Source organism: Crocuta crocuta, unplaced genomic scaffold, assembly GCF_008692635.1.
Source record: "Crocuta crocuta isolate KB4526 unplaced genomic scaffold, BGI_CrCroc_1.0 scaffold1089, whole genome shotgun sequence".
Taxonomy (NCBI): domain Eukaryota; kingdom Metazoa; phylum Chordata; class Mammalia; order Carnivora; family Hyaenidae; genus Crocuta; species Crocuta crocuta.
In genome coordinates, this window is record NW_027527919.1 from 126,176 (window position 1) to 143,905 (window position 17,730).

A 17,730-nucleotide genomic window follows, 5' to 3' on the forward strand; every position below is an offset into this window, starting at 1 on the left:
TATTGATTAATGTTTTACTGAATTCTTAATTTAAATACAGTATTTAATATAAATATATTTACATAATATAAATATATGTATATTTATTTATTTTAGAAAAAGCATGCAAGCAGGGGAGAGTGGCAGAGGGAGAGAGAGAATCTTAAGCAGATCCAAGCTCATTGTGGAGCCTGATGTAGGGCTCAATCCCATGACCCTGGAGTCATGACCTGAGCCGAAATCAAGAGTGGGGCACTTAACTGCCTGAGCCATCCAGGCTCCCTTAAATTCATTTTTCTTTTAAAATATTTTATTAGAGAAATTTTCAAAACAAAAACTAAACGGGATAGGGTAATGAACCTCATACATAGCTTCAACAATTATTCGTATATGGCATTGTGCTTCATACCATTGCTCATTCCTCACACCCTTCTTATTATTTCAAGACAGATCCCAGATATATTTCATTCATAAATATTTTAGTGTATATCCTTAAAAGAGAAGGACTCTTTTGAAAATAATCATAATAGCATTGTCACACCTAAAAATATACTTACTCTTCATAAATGTATCCTATTAATATCTTAAAATTATATGAATTCTGTAGTTACTGTTGTAATTTCTTTTGTGTTGTGTTTTTAAGGTGGAACTTAACTTCTTGTGGAACAAGTGTTGCCAGCTCGGAATGCAGTGAGGAGCTGTTTTCATCAGTTTCTGTTGGAGATCAAGATGACTGCTATTCCCTGTTAGATGATCAAGACTTCACTTCTTTTGATTTATTCCCTGAGGGGAGTGTCTGCAGTGATGTCTCTTCTTCTATTAGCACATACTGGGATTGGTCAGATAGCGAGTTTGAATGGCAGGTAGATTTTGTGTTTTCTTATATTACCATCATTATAACATAAATAGAAGAATGAATTTCTATTTTGATATTTTCAGCTCTACCTCAATGAAAATTTTCTTCAGTGTTTATCNTTTGCTAATTTACCATTTAGGCTTCTGATGCTACAGATATCCTTATTTAGATTTTCATGTAATTTAATACTTGTATAATGTTCCCATTATTATATATCATCAGTACTTTTCTATGCATGAATTCAAGCAAATGTATTATTCCTATATTATAGTAATAGCCTTTGTGTCCTTATAGGCACAATATCTTTGCATCAGGGTTATGTTCTATATATCTGGGATCTCAAACCATTATTATAAAAACGTAATTTTTAGGTTCTGTTATCAGCAATACAATATAATTTCTCATTTTTTATTCCCTTCATATGTAGAGATGTTTTTTTGTTCTACAGTTTTTTTCTTTCTTATGGCATATATACCATGTAAAATGCTTTGTACAAATTATCTGGAAATTCTGCCTTATAATGAGTGCAGTCTGTCAGAAAATGTAAATCATGTTGCATTTTCCATTTGCAACATCCATTTTCTGATTGTAAAAAACCATAACATTTGAAGCGGCTTTCCTTGCATATAGCAAATGTTATACTCAACAGATACATGAATGCCTACTATGTTTGAAAGCCATCCAAATCTTTGAAGTTATAGTCTAAAAGAGGAGTAAAATACTATTTTATTTTAAACATTTTCTTATTAAAATATGAAAACAGGCTGGCATGAAGTTAAAAATAAGTCTCCAAACCACACTCTGCTATGGTTACCACTGTTAAGAGCTTGTGCAGATACAAGTATGTTTGCACAGTGTTAAAAACGCACAAATGGAATCATATGTCAGCCACGGTTTGGCCCTTTGCTTTTTATCAACTAACATCTGATTCTTTTCGATAGCTATATCATAATTTATTTAATCTGTTCCGTAATAATGGATATTTAGATTGGTTTCAGTTTTTTCTTGTTATAAAAATGCTACACTGAAAATTAAATTTTCATTTTACTTTTTTAGATTTGTTTTTGAGAGAGAGAACATGAGCACAAGTTGGTGAGAGGCAGAGAGAGAGAGGGAGACAAAGAATCCCAAGCAGACTCCCTGCTGTCAGTGCAAAGCCCAATGTGGGGCTTAAACTCACCAACCATGAGATCATGACCTGAGTGAAAGTCAGATTCTCAACTGACTGAGCCACTCAGGTGCCCCTGTGGGTTCTCTTTTTACTTGATGCTGTCCTTTGACACACACAAAATTTTAATTTTAAAAAAGTTCAATTTATTTTCTCTGCAGTTAAAACCTTTTTGTTTGTTTGTTTGTTTCACTTTGTGGATCATCTCTTTATTTGGTAGATGAGATGCTGCCTGATTCATGAATGGGTTAATAAAGCCAATTAGATCTTCAGATTTAAAAAATGCTCTTTGTGGGACTACGTAATGATGAGCAGAAATTACCAACAAGACGATTACAAACTGTGTTAGGATTATTATAGACTAGAAACTGTTGACTATAATTTAAAAATTCCTTTGTTGTGATTAAAAACTATCTGTTTAAGTCTTTCTTTTTAACAGATGTTTCAGTTACTACCAAAATAAATATAAAGGATTCANTTTTAACCTTAGAATGAAGTAGCATCAAAGCATTTGGCTTTGCTGATAGTTTTCTTTGCTTGCAGTCCTTTTATATTTAATGGTATATTTGACTAGTCTTAGAGCTTGAAAAATTATCTTACTGTTGAGCAGGGAACCATAGAAAATTTAAAGAGTGAGTAATTCAGCTGTCACACTTAAAACCTAAAGGTGCAATTTGAAATTACATGTCAGCTGTTACAGGAATGAGCTTATTCATAAATTGTGGCTGCATATGCAGAAAATATGGCAGAAATTTGATTTAATTCTCTCCACTTGTCACAATTACTGATTATAATATAAATATACTAAATGCTGTTGTCCATGAAAAATAGGGAGTAAGAATTATTAAGCATTTTTAGCTTGAAATATATTATCAGTTATAAAATGGAAAAGGACTGGTCTAATAAATAAAGGAGCCCATACAGTTAATTCTGATGTACATCTGCAACTCTTATCTCATATCTCCAAATGACTACTTGACATGGATGACCTTATAATTGAATGCACCTATTATCTGATGCTGATTTCTTGATCAGTAATGTAACTTCCAATTACAGTGTTTCCATGGGAAAAAATAGACTCCACTTTGTAACATGTCTTATGGTGTAGTGAAAAAAGACTATTATCATTTCGAAGGACATTTGCACTTCTTTCATTATCAGTACAAACTCTCCATATCCCAAATTGCATTCTCCTCTCATTCCAAACTCCTTGCAAGGCAGGGTGGTTATGCATAGTTGAAAGCACTGGACTTGTGTCCTGCTTTGGATACAGCCACTAGCTGTATGATCCTCCCTAGACATCATTTTTCCTTATGTGTAAAATCAGAGTGTTGGACAGGAAGATTTATAACATTAATTCAGGTCTCTTGCTGTAAAAATTGAGGTCTTCAAGTACATACACTGGATGGGTTGGTTGTATGACAGGAACGTGGCCAGTTTTCTTCTGCTTTCAACAAATGGTCGTCCCTTATCCATTTAGTTATCAAACTGCCTTGCCTGGCAAGCTCAGTCAAGAGCATGCAACTCTTGAGAAGGACAAATACCATATGTTTGCACGTATAGGAGGATTAGGAGGAACTTAACGGAGGACCAAGGGGGAGAAGAAGGGGGGAAATGGGNAAAAAAAAAAAAAGCATGCAACTCTTGATGTCAGGGTTGTGAGTTGGAGCCCCACAATGGGTGTAGAGATTATTTAAAAATAAAATCTTAAAAAAACAAAACAAAACAAAAAACCAGACAGGGAGCCTGGGTGGCTCTAGTCAGTTAAGCGTCCGACTTTGGCTCAGGTCTTGATCTCGCAGTTCGTGCGTGTGTTCGAGCCCCGCGACAGGCTCTGTGCTGGCAGCTCAGAGCCTGGAGCCTGCTTAGGATTCTGTGTCTCCCTCTCTCCTGCCCCTCCCCTACTCATACTCTGTTTCTCTCTGTCTCAATAATAAATAAACATAAAAATAAGTTTTAAAAATACAGCCTTGTAAATTGTTTTGCATTTGAAATTTTCCCTATTCCCATTTTCTTNATAAGAACTTCCTGTGTAATTCCATTCTTTCATCAGTCTAATTTGTCCCCATAACTGCTTTTTAGCTCATTTTCCCTCAAGACCAGTTTCTTTTTTTTCGTTTGTTTGTCTTCTGTTTTTTTTTTCCTTAAATAGTTTATTGTCAAGTTGGTTTACATATAACACCTAGTGCTCATCCCCCAAGTGCCCTCCTCCATTCCCATCACCCCCTTCCCCTCTCCCCCACCCCCATCAGTCCTCAGTTTGTTCTCAGCATTCAAGAGTCTCTCATGGTTTGCCTCCCTCCCTCTCCCCAACTATTTTTCCTCTTCTCCTTTCCCATGGTCCTCGTTAACTTCCTCCTAATCCTCCTATATGTGCAAACGTATGGTATTTGTCCTTCTCTGCCTGACTTATTTCACTCAGCATAACACCCTCAAGTTCCATCCATGTTGCTACCCATGGCCAGATTTCATTCTTTCTCATTGCCATGTAGTATTCCATCATACAGATAAACCACATCTTCTTGATCCATTCGTCCGTTGATGGACACTTAGGCTCTTTCCATGTTTTGGCTATTGTTGAGAGTGCTGCTATGAACATTGGGGTACGTGTGGTCTTATGCACCAGCATTTCTGTATCCCTTGGGTAAATTCCTAGCAGTGCTATTGCTGGTTCAATAGGGGAGTTCTATTGTTATTTTTTTGAGGAACCTCCATACTGTTTTCCAGCTTACATTCCCACCAACAGTATAGGAGGGTGCCCATTTCCCCGCATCCTGGCCAGCATCAAGAGTCTCCTGATTTGTGTATTTTAGCCACTCTGACCGGCGTGAGGTGGTATCTCAGTGTGGTTTTGGTTTGTATTTCCCTGATGATGAGGGACACTGAGCATCGTTTCATGTGTCTGTTGGCCATCTGGATGTCCTCTTTGGAGAAGTGTCTCTTCATGTCTTCTGCCCATTTCTCCACTGGATTATTTGTTTTTTGGGTGTGGAATTTGATGAGTTCCTTACAGATACTGGATACTAATCCTTTATCTGTTATGTCATTTGCAACTATCTTTTCCTATTCTGTCAGTTGCCTCTTAGTTTTATTGATTGTTTCCTTTGCCGTGAAGAAGCTTTTAATCTTGATGAGGTCCCAGTAGTTCGTTTTTGCCTTTGAGCTCAAGACCAGTTTCATCAAGTTACTTCTACTTAGAAAATGTTACTGGCCTACTTCTCTCTATCATATAACAGCTTGTTCATCAATTGAGCTTTCAAATTCCTAACATTGATTTTCTGTTTTAATTGTTTTGGTCTCAATCTCATCCTATTAAAATTTTTTTTAACATTTATTCATTTTGAGAGAGAGATAGAGTGAGAGTGGGGGAGGGGCAGAAAGAGAGGGAGACCTAGAATCCGAAGCAGGCTCCAGGCTCTGAGCTGTCAGCACATAGCCCAACGCGGAGCTCAAACCCACAAGTGGTGAGATCGTGACCGGAGCCGATATCGGACACTTAACCGACTGAGCCACCCAGGCGCGCCCCTATTTTTTTTAATTTGTGGATTTACCAAGTTATTCTCCTTACCTGAATACCTTCTCCTTTTCCCCGTTCTGTCATTCTAGACTACCTTGTGAAACTTCACCCACTTTAGCAACAGGTGACATTCTCTGATGGTTTCTTGCCCTTTTCTAAGGGTACAAAACCATGGCAAGAGATGGATAAAGAAAAACACATCTGTGTTTGGAGTATTGCCTTGTACCAGGCCTGTTACCTCATTTAAATTTCTCAGCAATCTTTCAGCCTTAATCATAGCTCTGGGGCTCAAAGAAGATAACTGACATCAACAAGATCATATGGCTTGTGAGCAGTGGAGCTGGGATTTGAACTCTGGCATTTTTTACTTCTCCCTGGAAAAAAAAATGGCTAAAGAACCATTAGTTGCCTTTTTTTTACAGACCCTCTGCAAACAAATACATAAACAGAGCTAAAGGCACAAATTGAAGTGCTTAACATATAGTCTGCTACCTAGCAGAAGTTTGCTAAAGATTTAGATGAAAATGTTTTCTTATATTTTGAGAGTATACATATTTTAGTAGTTCCTTTATCTAGTTTATCAAACGAACTTGAAGTAGGGGAGGCCTTTTATCTGATAAGGACTGTTTCTTTTTGTTTTAGAAACCCCAGGGAGATCTTTAATGTAGTTTTGTGATTTGAACTCATTCAAAGGAAAAATAGCAAGATATTTTCTTTTTTAAATGTTTATTTAGGGAAAGAGAGCACTTAACAGCAGGGCAGGGACAGAGAGAGAGAGAATGAATGAATATTCCTCTGTGCTGTCAACACAGAGCCTGATGGCGGGACTGGATCTCAACTGTGGGATCCTCACCCTAGCCAAAATCAAGATCTGGACACTTAACTGATTGAGCCTCCCAGAAGCCCCAAAACATTTTCTTTTTTGACATTAAAGGCTGAAAGATGGCCTTCGCGTGTGCATTCAGCAGTCATTCTTTCATGACATTGACTAGATAACCTCAGGCTAAAGAATGAACAAGTCAAGCAGTGTTGATTAATGAAGTTTTTTAATGTTTATTTTTGAGAGGAGAGAGAGAGTGCTTGCGTGTGCCTGAAGGTGGGACGGGCAAAGAGAGAGGGAGACAGACAGTTTGAAGCAGGCTCTACAATGTCAGTGCAGAGCCTGATATGGGGTTTGAACTCACGAACTGTGAGATCATGACCTGAACAGAAGTCTGATGCTTAACTGACTAAGCCACCCAGGCACCCCAATTAATGAGTTTTTAATGGAAGTCATACAAATTGTTGATAGTCGTTTATGCACTTGGATTCATCAGTGACTGTTAAAGTGAAAATGTGTTTTTTAATAGTAGTAGCTAACTTAAATTCATTCTAAGCATTATGGTCATTTTGCATAGTGATCAACCCCATTTTTGTGTCTTCATTAGGTTCTTCTATATAGCTGACTCCCCATGCCTGCCTTTTTGTAGCTCTCCTAAGCTTTCATCCTGTAGCTTTAACTCACTGCTAGATATTTCCACTGATGAGCTGTCATTTCAAATCTAGCATTTGTCATTTGATATTTTGTATAATTGTATGTTTGTGTTATTATATTCTCTTCCCCAGTGGAGAATAAAGTCTTTATGTAAGGACCATGACCAAAAAAAATACCTTTGAATCCTCTGTATTTATCAGAGTGCTATAGGTATTGTAGGAGGCCAAATGTGTGTGATTGCAATAATCTTCATGGCCAAACTAGCTTTTCTCTTTTGGTAACTTTAAAAGGCTAGTAATCATCCAGAGTTCAGATACCATTGCAAAGCACAACAACAAAAAGGTGTTATTTTGTACCTTGTAAAAATGAAACCATTGTCTTTGAAAGCTATGCATTCCTTGTAGAAGAAATTATCTGTTTGATGAATGACTTAAATTTACTTATTTTAGAGAGAGAGAGAGAAAGAGCACATGAGCATGAGCTTGGGAGAAGGGCAGAGGGGGAAGGAGAGAGAGAGAGAGAGAGAGAGAATTTTAAGCCCCCAATGAGGGGGCTCGATCCCACAATCCTGAGATCATGACTTGAGCCAAAATCAAAGAGATACTTAACTGACAGCCACTCAGGTGCCCCTTCATTCATTCATTCATTCATTCATTCATTCTATTTATTTTCCTTAAATAGTTTATTGTCAAGTTGGTTTACATATTTTTAAGTTTATTTATTTAATCTCTACACCCATCGTGGGGCTTGAACTCATGACCCTGAGATCAAGAGTCCTCTGCTCCTCCAACTGAGCCAGTCAGGTGCCCCTAAATACATTTATTTAAAATTAAATCCATTTTGGGGCGCCTGGGTGGCTTAGTCGGTTAAGCGTCCGNTCCTAGAAATAAATAAAAAAAACATTAAAAAAAATTAAATCCATTTTGACTTTTGGAGGTGATAGATCTATTACCTTGATTGTGGTGATGGTTTCATGGGTATATACATATGTCCAGAGTCCTCAGATTTTCTATATTAGTTATGTACAGTTCTTTGTATCACTTATAATTCAATAAAGCTGTTAAAAATTAAATTCATTCTAACTGGCTTTTAATAGGCAATATAAAATTATAGCACATCATTTTGTTATTCATTTCACTTCAAACTGATTTTCTGTGCATTGGGCTTTATTGTTTTCCTCCTTTGTCTACAGATTGTCTCAACATTTTTTCTAATTTTTCTTTTATAATACTTCTGATCTTTAACGTGTTTTGCTCAGCATATTTTAAATATGTTTGTCTCGAGGTTGTTAATACTGACTTAAGCACAAGGACCATGGCTTATTTGTCTTCACGTTGGCAGTATGTCTAGCATAGTGTTGGTCAAAGAGCCAGGTAGTAGCAGATCACTCAAGTCTCCTGAGATGGACCCAGTGTTATTTATTCATCATGCTGTGTGTGCCCTAGCCTACATTCACATTGTGAATTAAAAACCCCAATGATGATTGACTCTTAAATTAGCATTTTATTAACAAGTTTTGATTATGAATTAAACTTTTGGAAAATATCTTTCATTAAATAAGTTACTATCTAAAAAGAGTATGTTGATGTTGCTGCTTTGTGTAATATAGGAGTAGATCAGAAATCATGTCTTCTCATTCTGTATTTGTCATTAAAATAATTTTTAATCAATATGAAATAAGTTGTAGTATTTAAAATGTATTTTTGAAAAAATTTGCTTTTCCTACCCTCTTCTTATTTTTATAAAGTTACCAGGCAGTGATATTGCCAGTGGGAGTGATGTACTTTCTGATGTCATACCCAGTATTCCGAGTTCACCTTGCCTGCTTCCTAAAAAGAAAAACAAGCACCGGAATTTAGATGAACTTCCTTGGAGTGCAATGACAAATGATGAGCAGGTAGGGATCTTGACATTTTTTTAAAGTAGGCTTCACACCTAGCACAGACCCCATGTGAGGCTTGAACTCAGCGACCCGAAGATCAAGACCTGAGCTGAGATCAAGAGTCAGATGTTTAACTGACTGCAACACCCAGGCACCCCAGGATCTTGACATTCTTAATTGAAAACATGTATGTAGAGAATATGTGAAGCTCAATGTATTGCTTATTTAGAGCTATTGGATGAATGTGAATAGCTTAATAAAATCGGAATTTGAGTTTTAACTGTTTTTCAGGGAACAAATATAATATTAAGTGGTTTCGATATTTGAAACATGTTATGACACACTAAAATATCAGATTTTGGTGTTGATCTTGTTTATTATAATTTTTCATCACATAGGTGGAATATATTGAGTATCTGAGTCGTAAAGTCAGTACGGAGATGGGTCTTCGGGAGCAACTTGATATTATTAAAATAATTGATCCTTCTGCTCAAATCTCCCCTACAGACAGTGAGTTTATTATTGAGCTTAACTGTCTCACAGATGAAAAACTGAAGCAGGTATGTAAAGAAAATACAGATTGTACAAGTATTAAGAAAACCATTATTTTATAACATGTAGACTGGAATAATCATGTTGAAAAACACAAATAATTACTGTCCAAATCACTTCTGTGAAATGTAACATTAGAAAAAATGATGGCAGTATTTATTTGAGAGCACATGGTTGTAAGGTTTTAGGTACATCTCATCTGGAAGTACCTTTCTGGGTTCATGTGGATCTAGAAACTGCTGTTTAGATATGTAGGCTTTGAAACTTAATTTCACCACTTAAGGGGTGGTTAATGCTATTTACTTATTCTAACTCACCTTAAAAAAGAACAATTGACATAATCAGAATACTGATTATTGAGGGATGTCTATACTTGAGTTAACATCTGAGTTTAGGGATTTGAGTAGGCCTATGGAGTCACTGAGCCTGGCTAGGGTAAAACATAAATTTCCTTCTGCTCTTCTGATATATGCATTTCTGGCATCTTCTAAATATAGTCTTTATTGTTCTATTTTTCTCTGGTACATAGCTGAATGAATACTTATGTTCTGCTTTCATTTTTTAAAGAGATTCTTTTTGCATTTGTCATCACATAACATTTTTTAATTTCAGTTCTCTCAAGAGACATACTATTATTTTCTATATTCCAGCTCATTTTTCATTAGTGTTGAAATTGATGCCTTGCATTTGAAGACAGGTACAATGGGGCCCTAGCTAAGATTTAGGAAACACCCTAATCTTCAATATGATCAGCAACTTAAGTCATATTAAGTGGAGACCTTTAAACATGCCTAATCTGATCTATTTTATTTTATTGCTAATTTCTCTGAGTGTTATTTTCTTATAATCCTAAATTCTGGAGGCCAGTAGCCTTCCATTGACTGATTATATTTTATGGTTTTAAAATATAGCTCCATAATAAGTATTCTAGAACTTTGGACATTGTCAATTTTTCTGGTACTTGTTTCTACATTGAGATTTCCTTTTGTCCTTATATTCTACTTATGTACATCTGTAGCACTTTTTTATTTGATTTATTTATCTAACAATATTAAGTGTCTATTATGTATTAAGTTATAGGATAAAAAGCACTTTAACAAATGATCCTTGTTTTTATAGAGCCTACAACTCAAGAAAGAGCTTGGATTTTAATCTANCAAAAGCAAGAAATTAACATAGATATAGTATTATTAAATAATCTACAGACTGTATTCAGGTTACACCAGTTTTTCTACTAATGTCTTGTTTTATCTCAGGATCCAATCTAATCATTTTTAAAAAGATTTTATTTCAATCCCAGTTAATATACAGTGACATATTAATTTCAGGTATACTATTTAGTGATTCAGCACTTACATATAACACCCAGTGCTCATCACAAGTGCACTCCTTAATCCCCATCACCTATTTAACCCATCCTCCCACTCCTGTCCCCTCTAGTAGCCATTAGGTAAGCCATCTATGGTTAAGAGACTGTTTCTTGGTTTGCCTCTTTTATTCCCTTAGCCTGTTTGTTTTGTTTCTTAAGTTCCACATATGAGTGAAATCATAAGGTATTTGTCTTTCTCTGACTGACTTATTTTGCTTAGCATAATACTCTCTAGCTCCATCCATGTTGTTGTAAATCGCAATATTTCATTTTTTATGGTTCAGTAATATTCTTCTCTGTGTGTGTGTGTGTTTGTGTGTACACATACTATATTCATCTTTATCCATTCATTGGTCGATGGACATTAGCACTGTTTCCATAATTTGACTGTTGTAGACAAAGCTGCAATAAACATTTGGGTGCATGTATCTCTTTGAATTAGTAATTTTGTATTCTTTGAGTAAGTACCTAGTACTGCAATTGCTGGATCATAGGGCAGGTCTATTTTTAATTTTGGGGGGACCCTCCATACTATTTTCCACAGTGACTGTACCAGATTGCATTCCCATCAACAGTACAGGAGGGTTCCCCTTTCTCCACATCCTCGACAACACTTGTTGTTTCTTGTGCCTTTGATTTTAACCATTTTGACAGGGGTGAGATGACATCTTCTTGTAGTTTTGATTTGCATTTCCCTGATGAGGAATACATCTGTAGCACTTTGGATAATCTTTTACATGATGTATAATATTCTTCTTTTCTCCAGTATTTTGAGGGAGAACGTCAAGGAGCACTAACCAGTTTTTGTCTTTGTGTTCCAAGGTCAGAAACTATATCAAGGAGCATAGCCCTCGCCAGCGGCCTGCAAGAGAGGCCTGGAAGAGAAGCAACTTTAGTTGTGCGAGCACCAGTGGAGTGAGCGGTGCCAGTGCCAGCGCCAGCAGCAGCAGTGCCAGCATGGTCAGTTCTGCAAGCAGCAGTGGGTCCAGTGTTGGAAACTCTGCTTCAAACTCCAGTGCCAACATGAGTCGAGCACACAGTGACAGCAACTTGTCTGCAAGTGCAGCAGAGCGGATTCGGGATTCAAAAGTAAAATGTCTAATCAATACAAAACTTTACCTTTCAATATTAATATTAGTACTCCTTCATATAAATTTTTTGAAAAATTAAAATTATCTTGTTCTTTAGATGCCAGTGGGTTTTGGCTTTAATTGAACAAACAGGCTCTTCTGCTGTTGAGTAAAGCTCTTTAGGCTGAGTGCTTTGAAATACCATTTTGACCCACAGCCATATTACATTCAATTTTATCTGATTTTTGTGTCTGTTAAGTAAGATAAATTGATGGAAATAGTCTCAAGATTGCAATATTGACTGCAACTCACTACTGAACCGATCTCACTATGTTGCTGATGTTGCTGTCAGCTCCTAAGAATGTTCTGCATGTCTTGTGTGTGTGCGTGAACTGTTTTCTTAACCTTGAATGTTTGTTCTTATATCTTTAAAAAATGTAATAACACCTTCTCTATCTTCTACCTATTCACAGTTGAGAAATTCTTGGTAATATTATTGGGCACATAAAAAATAGGGAGATATAAGTACATATAGAATGGCTTTGTGATGCTTAGAGGAGTTCAGTTCCTTGCAGTGGGGACAATTTGGAGCCAACGTAAAGATGATAATAGTATCTTTGTAACTCTTTGGGAGCGCAGTGGTAACTAGAAGATACACAGTGATTCCTTCCCTGGCTATTACCAAAGTAGCAGAAACATAGCCAGCTTTGTTGGTTGCTAGGGGATTCCTCTGGATATGTGGTCATTCCTTTTTTCTATCACTTCACCAGTGACAAGGAATAGAGTACCCACTGGTTTTCTAATGGGCTTTTAAGATGGTATTTGCCTAATATGGAAAAGACATGATTCTTTCCCAGCTGTTGTAAAATTGCTAGTGCTTTTGGATGAAAGACACCTTAAAAGCATAAGTATTATAGATTTTGGCAGTGTTCTCCACATTTGTATTTAATATTGTTCACTGTATGTTCACTCAGTAGTGACATCAATGTACCTTAATTTGGTAAAAAAAAAAAAAAAGACTTTGAAATGATCGATTATCCATAACTAGTCAAAATAATCAGGTGTCCATCCTTCCTAAGATTCACTGGTCGAATACCATAAAAATAGAATCTTGAAGAACCATTTTCAAGTCCAAGCTAATGGCTCACTTACTGGAACCAGGATCATACTGCAGAGGAATTTGAACATCTCCAAAAATTCTGAAAATACAGAATTAGATCCATAAAATACTGTGGCTTGGATATGCCAGAACTGAACCTTACTGATTGAGAAATTTTTATTTTGGCAGAAGCGATCCAAGCAGCGGAAATTACAGCAGAAGGCCTTACGCAAGAGGCAGCTGAAAGAGCAGAGGCAGGCTCGGAAGGAGAGGCTCAGTGGGCTCTTCCTCAATGAAGAAGTGCTGTCCTTGAAAGTGACTGAGGAAGACCACGAAGCAGATGTAGATGTTTTGATGTAATAAGGGTGAATCTGTCAGCATTCTTTCTAAGCATTAAAATATTTTATCTTTTATTTGTTTACATGCATCTTTACCAAACTTTTGGTTAGGGCTGTGCTGATATACCATTAATAATTTAGGCCAGTGGTTCTCAGGAGGTGGTCCCTGGACCAGCAGCTTCAGCATCACCTGAGAAGTTAAAAAGGCATCCTACCAGGTCCCATCCCAGATGCAGTGAATCAGAAACCCTGGGGGAGGGGCCCAGCATTGTGTTTTAACAAGCACCAGGTTTTTCTGCTGCACGCTCTACTTTTAAGAACCACTAATTTAGTAAATGTTTTACTACTTAGACTTTAGGGTGGCTAAGTGGGCTTTTTCAAGAACTAGTACTTTTACAGTTTAGCAGATTTCAAGGTACTGCTGACGAGTAGCTTCTTATGTCAGTATAGGTACATATGTCAAGATCATAATTTAGTTTTTCTTCTGAATGTTACAGTTTCTTAGTTTGCTTTTTCTAAAGGGCCATAGTATAATTCTCAATTCCTAGTGCAAATCTTTTTTTGAGGTTGTGGGCGTGGGGTGTGGATTGCTGTTTACAATAGTGCCTTCATTAAGTTTAGTTTTGTTTTCATTTATTATTAACTCAAAGGTGTAAAAATAGGCCCTAATGTCTTTCCTGTTAGGTTTGTTTCTGGTTTTCACTTTATGTAAATTCAGAATCCTTTCTGTAAGTGATGACTACTGAGGAAATAACGTTAGTAGTATCTGAACTTTAGACTTGATGCTATATTAATATTTAAATGGAGAAAACTAAGCAAAACAGCCAATTCTGCTTTTCCACTGCTTTCTGAAATTTTAGGCTGTGAAACTGTCTCTCTTAAGTTCTTTTTGTAAGTCACTTTTTTTTTTCCAGCACAGCTCTAATTTTTAAATATTTGGTATAACAGCTTCTGGCATGTGAACAGGCTAATGTTCAAAGTTAACTAAAGAAAACCCTTACAGTTCTCCTAAACTTCTGTATAAATCACTAGAAATACACAGAGCAGTGAGATATAGAAGAAAAGCCTTAGCTTGTTGGCTATTAATAGAAGTCTTGTTTTAGATGTGAAATCATGAAGTTTCTTTATTTTCATGGAGAGTTTGTTATCATGAACATTAGAAGTAGTGTGATTTCTTTTCTTTTACCACATGTCTTTAAACATTCACATGGGTTAAAGAAGATGGAAACTGATACTACTGACAATCAAGCTGCTTTCTGACTTTCATAATTTTCTTTTTATTGTGGATAACTTTTGGGAGGTAATCATGATTCTGTAGGAGGAGCTGTAATCAATATTTTTTAAAACTCTAGAGTCAGAGGTTATGTGATAGGATCTTTACTTTTTTAAACTATCATATCAAGTGACTTATTAAGAAAAAGATTAATGACTTAAATTTTTAATTCTCAGTTGATATAAAGGCTTTTAACCTTTGCTTACAATCATGTGTTTTAAAATTTTGATTTGCTTTAGTTCCTTAAAGGTTAAAGAATGGAAACTGAGGGTAAAAATTGATGTATTGCAGCTTTGCTTAGGTCTGTGGTATGGTTTTAAGATTTTGAAGACTACTAAATTCATACTTTAAAATTTTGCTAAAACATAAAAGTATGTGTGTGTGGTCTTCAGTTGGAGTGCTCCCTCTTACTTTCCTCTTACTCTTTCTTTGATGCTCCTAACTGGCTTAGAGGGCCCAAAGAGAGCTTGTGGATAGACCTCAGAATACTCTGAGGAAGGTGGAAAGGGTCCACTTCATTGTATCTTCCCTTCCAAGTCTAGGAAGAGTAAATGGAGAGAAGAGCAAATGCAGCTGAATTCTCTCCCTGCTCTTAGCAAAAGCAAAAATCCAGAGAATGACTTGTCTGTTCTTTTCCCAGGAAAACAGGCCACTTCTGGAGACCATAGAGTAACATTTATTTGTTAAGTACTTGGAAACAATTGACAATGACCAGTAAACGAAAATCCTAACAGGGTCATGATACAGTAAGACCAATTTTTTCACTCTCCCAACAGTCACATAGTCTTCTTACCTTAGATTTAACTTAAGTCACTATTAAACAAGTTTACCAAAACACCACAAAGCCAATTTTAAAAGTTTATAAAGATTTGAGTGTTTATAGTAAAGTATGCCATGAGATTTTGTGTAAATCTAGATGTCATGTCTTTACTGTAAACTAGAGATTTCCCATAAAGTAGGTTTGAAGGAGACTGATTAAAAGTAAAAAATTAAAACAACTTGGCTTGTTTGTGATATGGAAGAGGGAGATTATAAAGTCTCTCTCCATCTCCTCCCCCCCCCAAAAAAAAACAGCAGAAAAAAGCAAAAAGTTCTTGGTTTTGTTAATGTGCTATATTGTTGTGGGTTTTTTTTTCTGTTTTAATGTCTCACGTAGATAATTTAAGTTTGAATTATTCTTTCCTGGAATAAGTCATAATTTATTCAGTCTGACATATCTCTGAATTTAAGACAAATCTAACTCAGTATTTTTTCTCTTTATAAATCCAAACTAACCAATTAAAATGTGAGATTTATTTGCTCTAGTGTCAGTTGTCATCTGTCTCCCCCTTTAAACATAACTTTTGTTAACTTAGGGCATGATAAAGTCCCCTCAAATTTTTCAAAAACATTTTATTAAAGATCTTGTATGTATGTTAATTGTACCTCAATAAAACTGGAAAAAAAGAGTTTTTGTAGAAGTCTGTCAGTCCCCAGCACAGCTTTTTAAAGTATGAACCTTGAATTAAACAAAATGGCATGTCTATTTCTATANCATGAGATTTATCTCATTTTTTTTGTCAGGCTGTGGCAGTTTTGTCCGTTTCTTCAGCCCTTTGGGTTGACCAGATATTGCTGAATTAATCCCAGAAAAAGACTTGTAATTTAATGACTCTATGGATTGAACAGACATCTCCTTTATTTAGCTCCTTAAAAGTGCTAATTGCCTCTTTAAGGATAAATTCCAAGAAACTAGTGTATAAAGGTATCCAGATTCTGTTGAGCTTTAAAAATTGTGAAATTTATGAAATGTCTTCATGTTTAAGCCAAAAATGTTAGTATATGACAAATATAGAAGTTTCATTTCCAGATTCGTTACCAGAGATTTATGTTCATGGCTTACTTTATAGCCTCATGTGCCTTAAAGGTGAATTCTGTACTTTTTCTGGATATCAGGCTTTTTCAAACTCAAAAATAATCTAAATACTATAATTCATTTTATAAAATGCCCATACTGTTGGGTATCAGTAAGCAAACACATTAAATTGAACCTGATTAGTCATTGGTGATACAATATGTAATAAAACAAGAACCTTTCAGGTCTTAAATTTCATTTATATAATGTTATTTTTGGCCCAGCTAGGTCATTGAAGGACACTGAAAGTTATTTGAAGTATAGCTTAGTCTCTTATTTTTTTCCCCTGAAAAAGGTCATAAGCCAGACTGCTTTTTTTAAAACCAGATAATTCTTAGTATCTGGAAATATTATTTTAAAGGCAAAAGTAATTCAAGAACATAGATTATATAACAGCTTGATTCTCTCGTTATAACTTTGGCATTCTTTGCATTCATTTGTGTAATAGCTGGGACATTCCCCTCCCCTTTAACAATTTTTAGCTCTTGTGTGTTTAAGAAAATGTTTGCTTAGAATGGGAGAAGGTTACTTAAAGTCAGTATATACTTTGAGACAGTTGATGGGAAAATTCCTAGTTGCATTCAAATATATTATTGATACTGAGCACACTGACATTCAACATGTCAAAACTTAGAGGTAAATCTAATCCTTAAAAGGACTATTAGTTAGAAAATAAGTATTTGTATACACATGTACTGTGGTAACTTTGGATTCGTTTTAAGTCTGACAAAGTAAGATAAATTCTATCTTTACAATGAAATTATGCTAAGTGGGTATGAGAGAGATATTTAGACCTAGACATCTCTGTCAGCATAGTATGTAGAACAAAGCTCCTTAGAATTCTAGTTTAATTCTCATTTCTTTGGAAAATAGTTTACTTATTCCAAAGGCTTAGAAGGAACTCTGAAAAGTCCTCTAATTAGCTGGCTATTAATAGAGTACAGAAGTTGCATGCTATAGCCGCAGATCTCAGTTGAGTCACTAAAATTTTATTTTCATATTTTCCCTAATATTAAAATTACTTATTTTCAGCCCCTTTCACGGTTATATTTTCAATTCAGGTTATTAATGCTAGATCACATGATGCTAAGTTAATTTTTGACATTCATGCTGGACTCTGAAAAACTGGTTTGGTCTTCTCTTATTTCATAATGCAGTATTTTTTCTTTATAGTCAAGTTTGTTACATCTTATTGTCAAGTCTGTTACATCTTTGTGGTCATTGGAACCTGTGGAAGTATGTTTTCTTTTTTTGTGGTG

General features: G+C 35.6%; 1 protein-coding gene across 1 annotated transcript in view; it reads left to right on the top strand.

Annotated features, from left to right (window-relative positions):
* FAM199X (family with sequence similarity 199, X-linked) overlaps window positions 1-13,379 on the top strand; it is a 27,749-nt gene extending 14,370 nt beyond the window's left edge. Inside the window, exons 3-7 of the mRNA XM_077781077.1 lie at window positions 623-842; window positions 8,742-8,891; window positions 9,275-9,436; window positions 11,620-11,886; window positions 13,156-13,379. Of these exons, the coding sequence (XP_077637203.1) occupies window positions 623-842; window positions 8,742-8,891; window positions 9,275-9,436; window positions 11,620-11,886; window positions 13,156-13,326 (970 nt within the window). The 3' untranslated portion in view covers window positions 13,327-13,379. The remainder of the gene's footprint in view (window positions 1-622; window positions 843-8,741; window positions 8,892-9,274; window positions 9,437-11,619; window positions 11,887-13,155) is intronic.
* The last annotated feature ends 4,351 nt before the right edge of the window (window positions 13,380-17,730 follow it).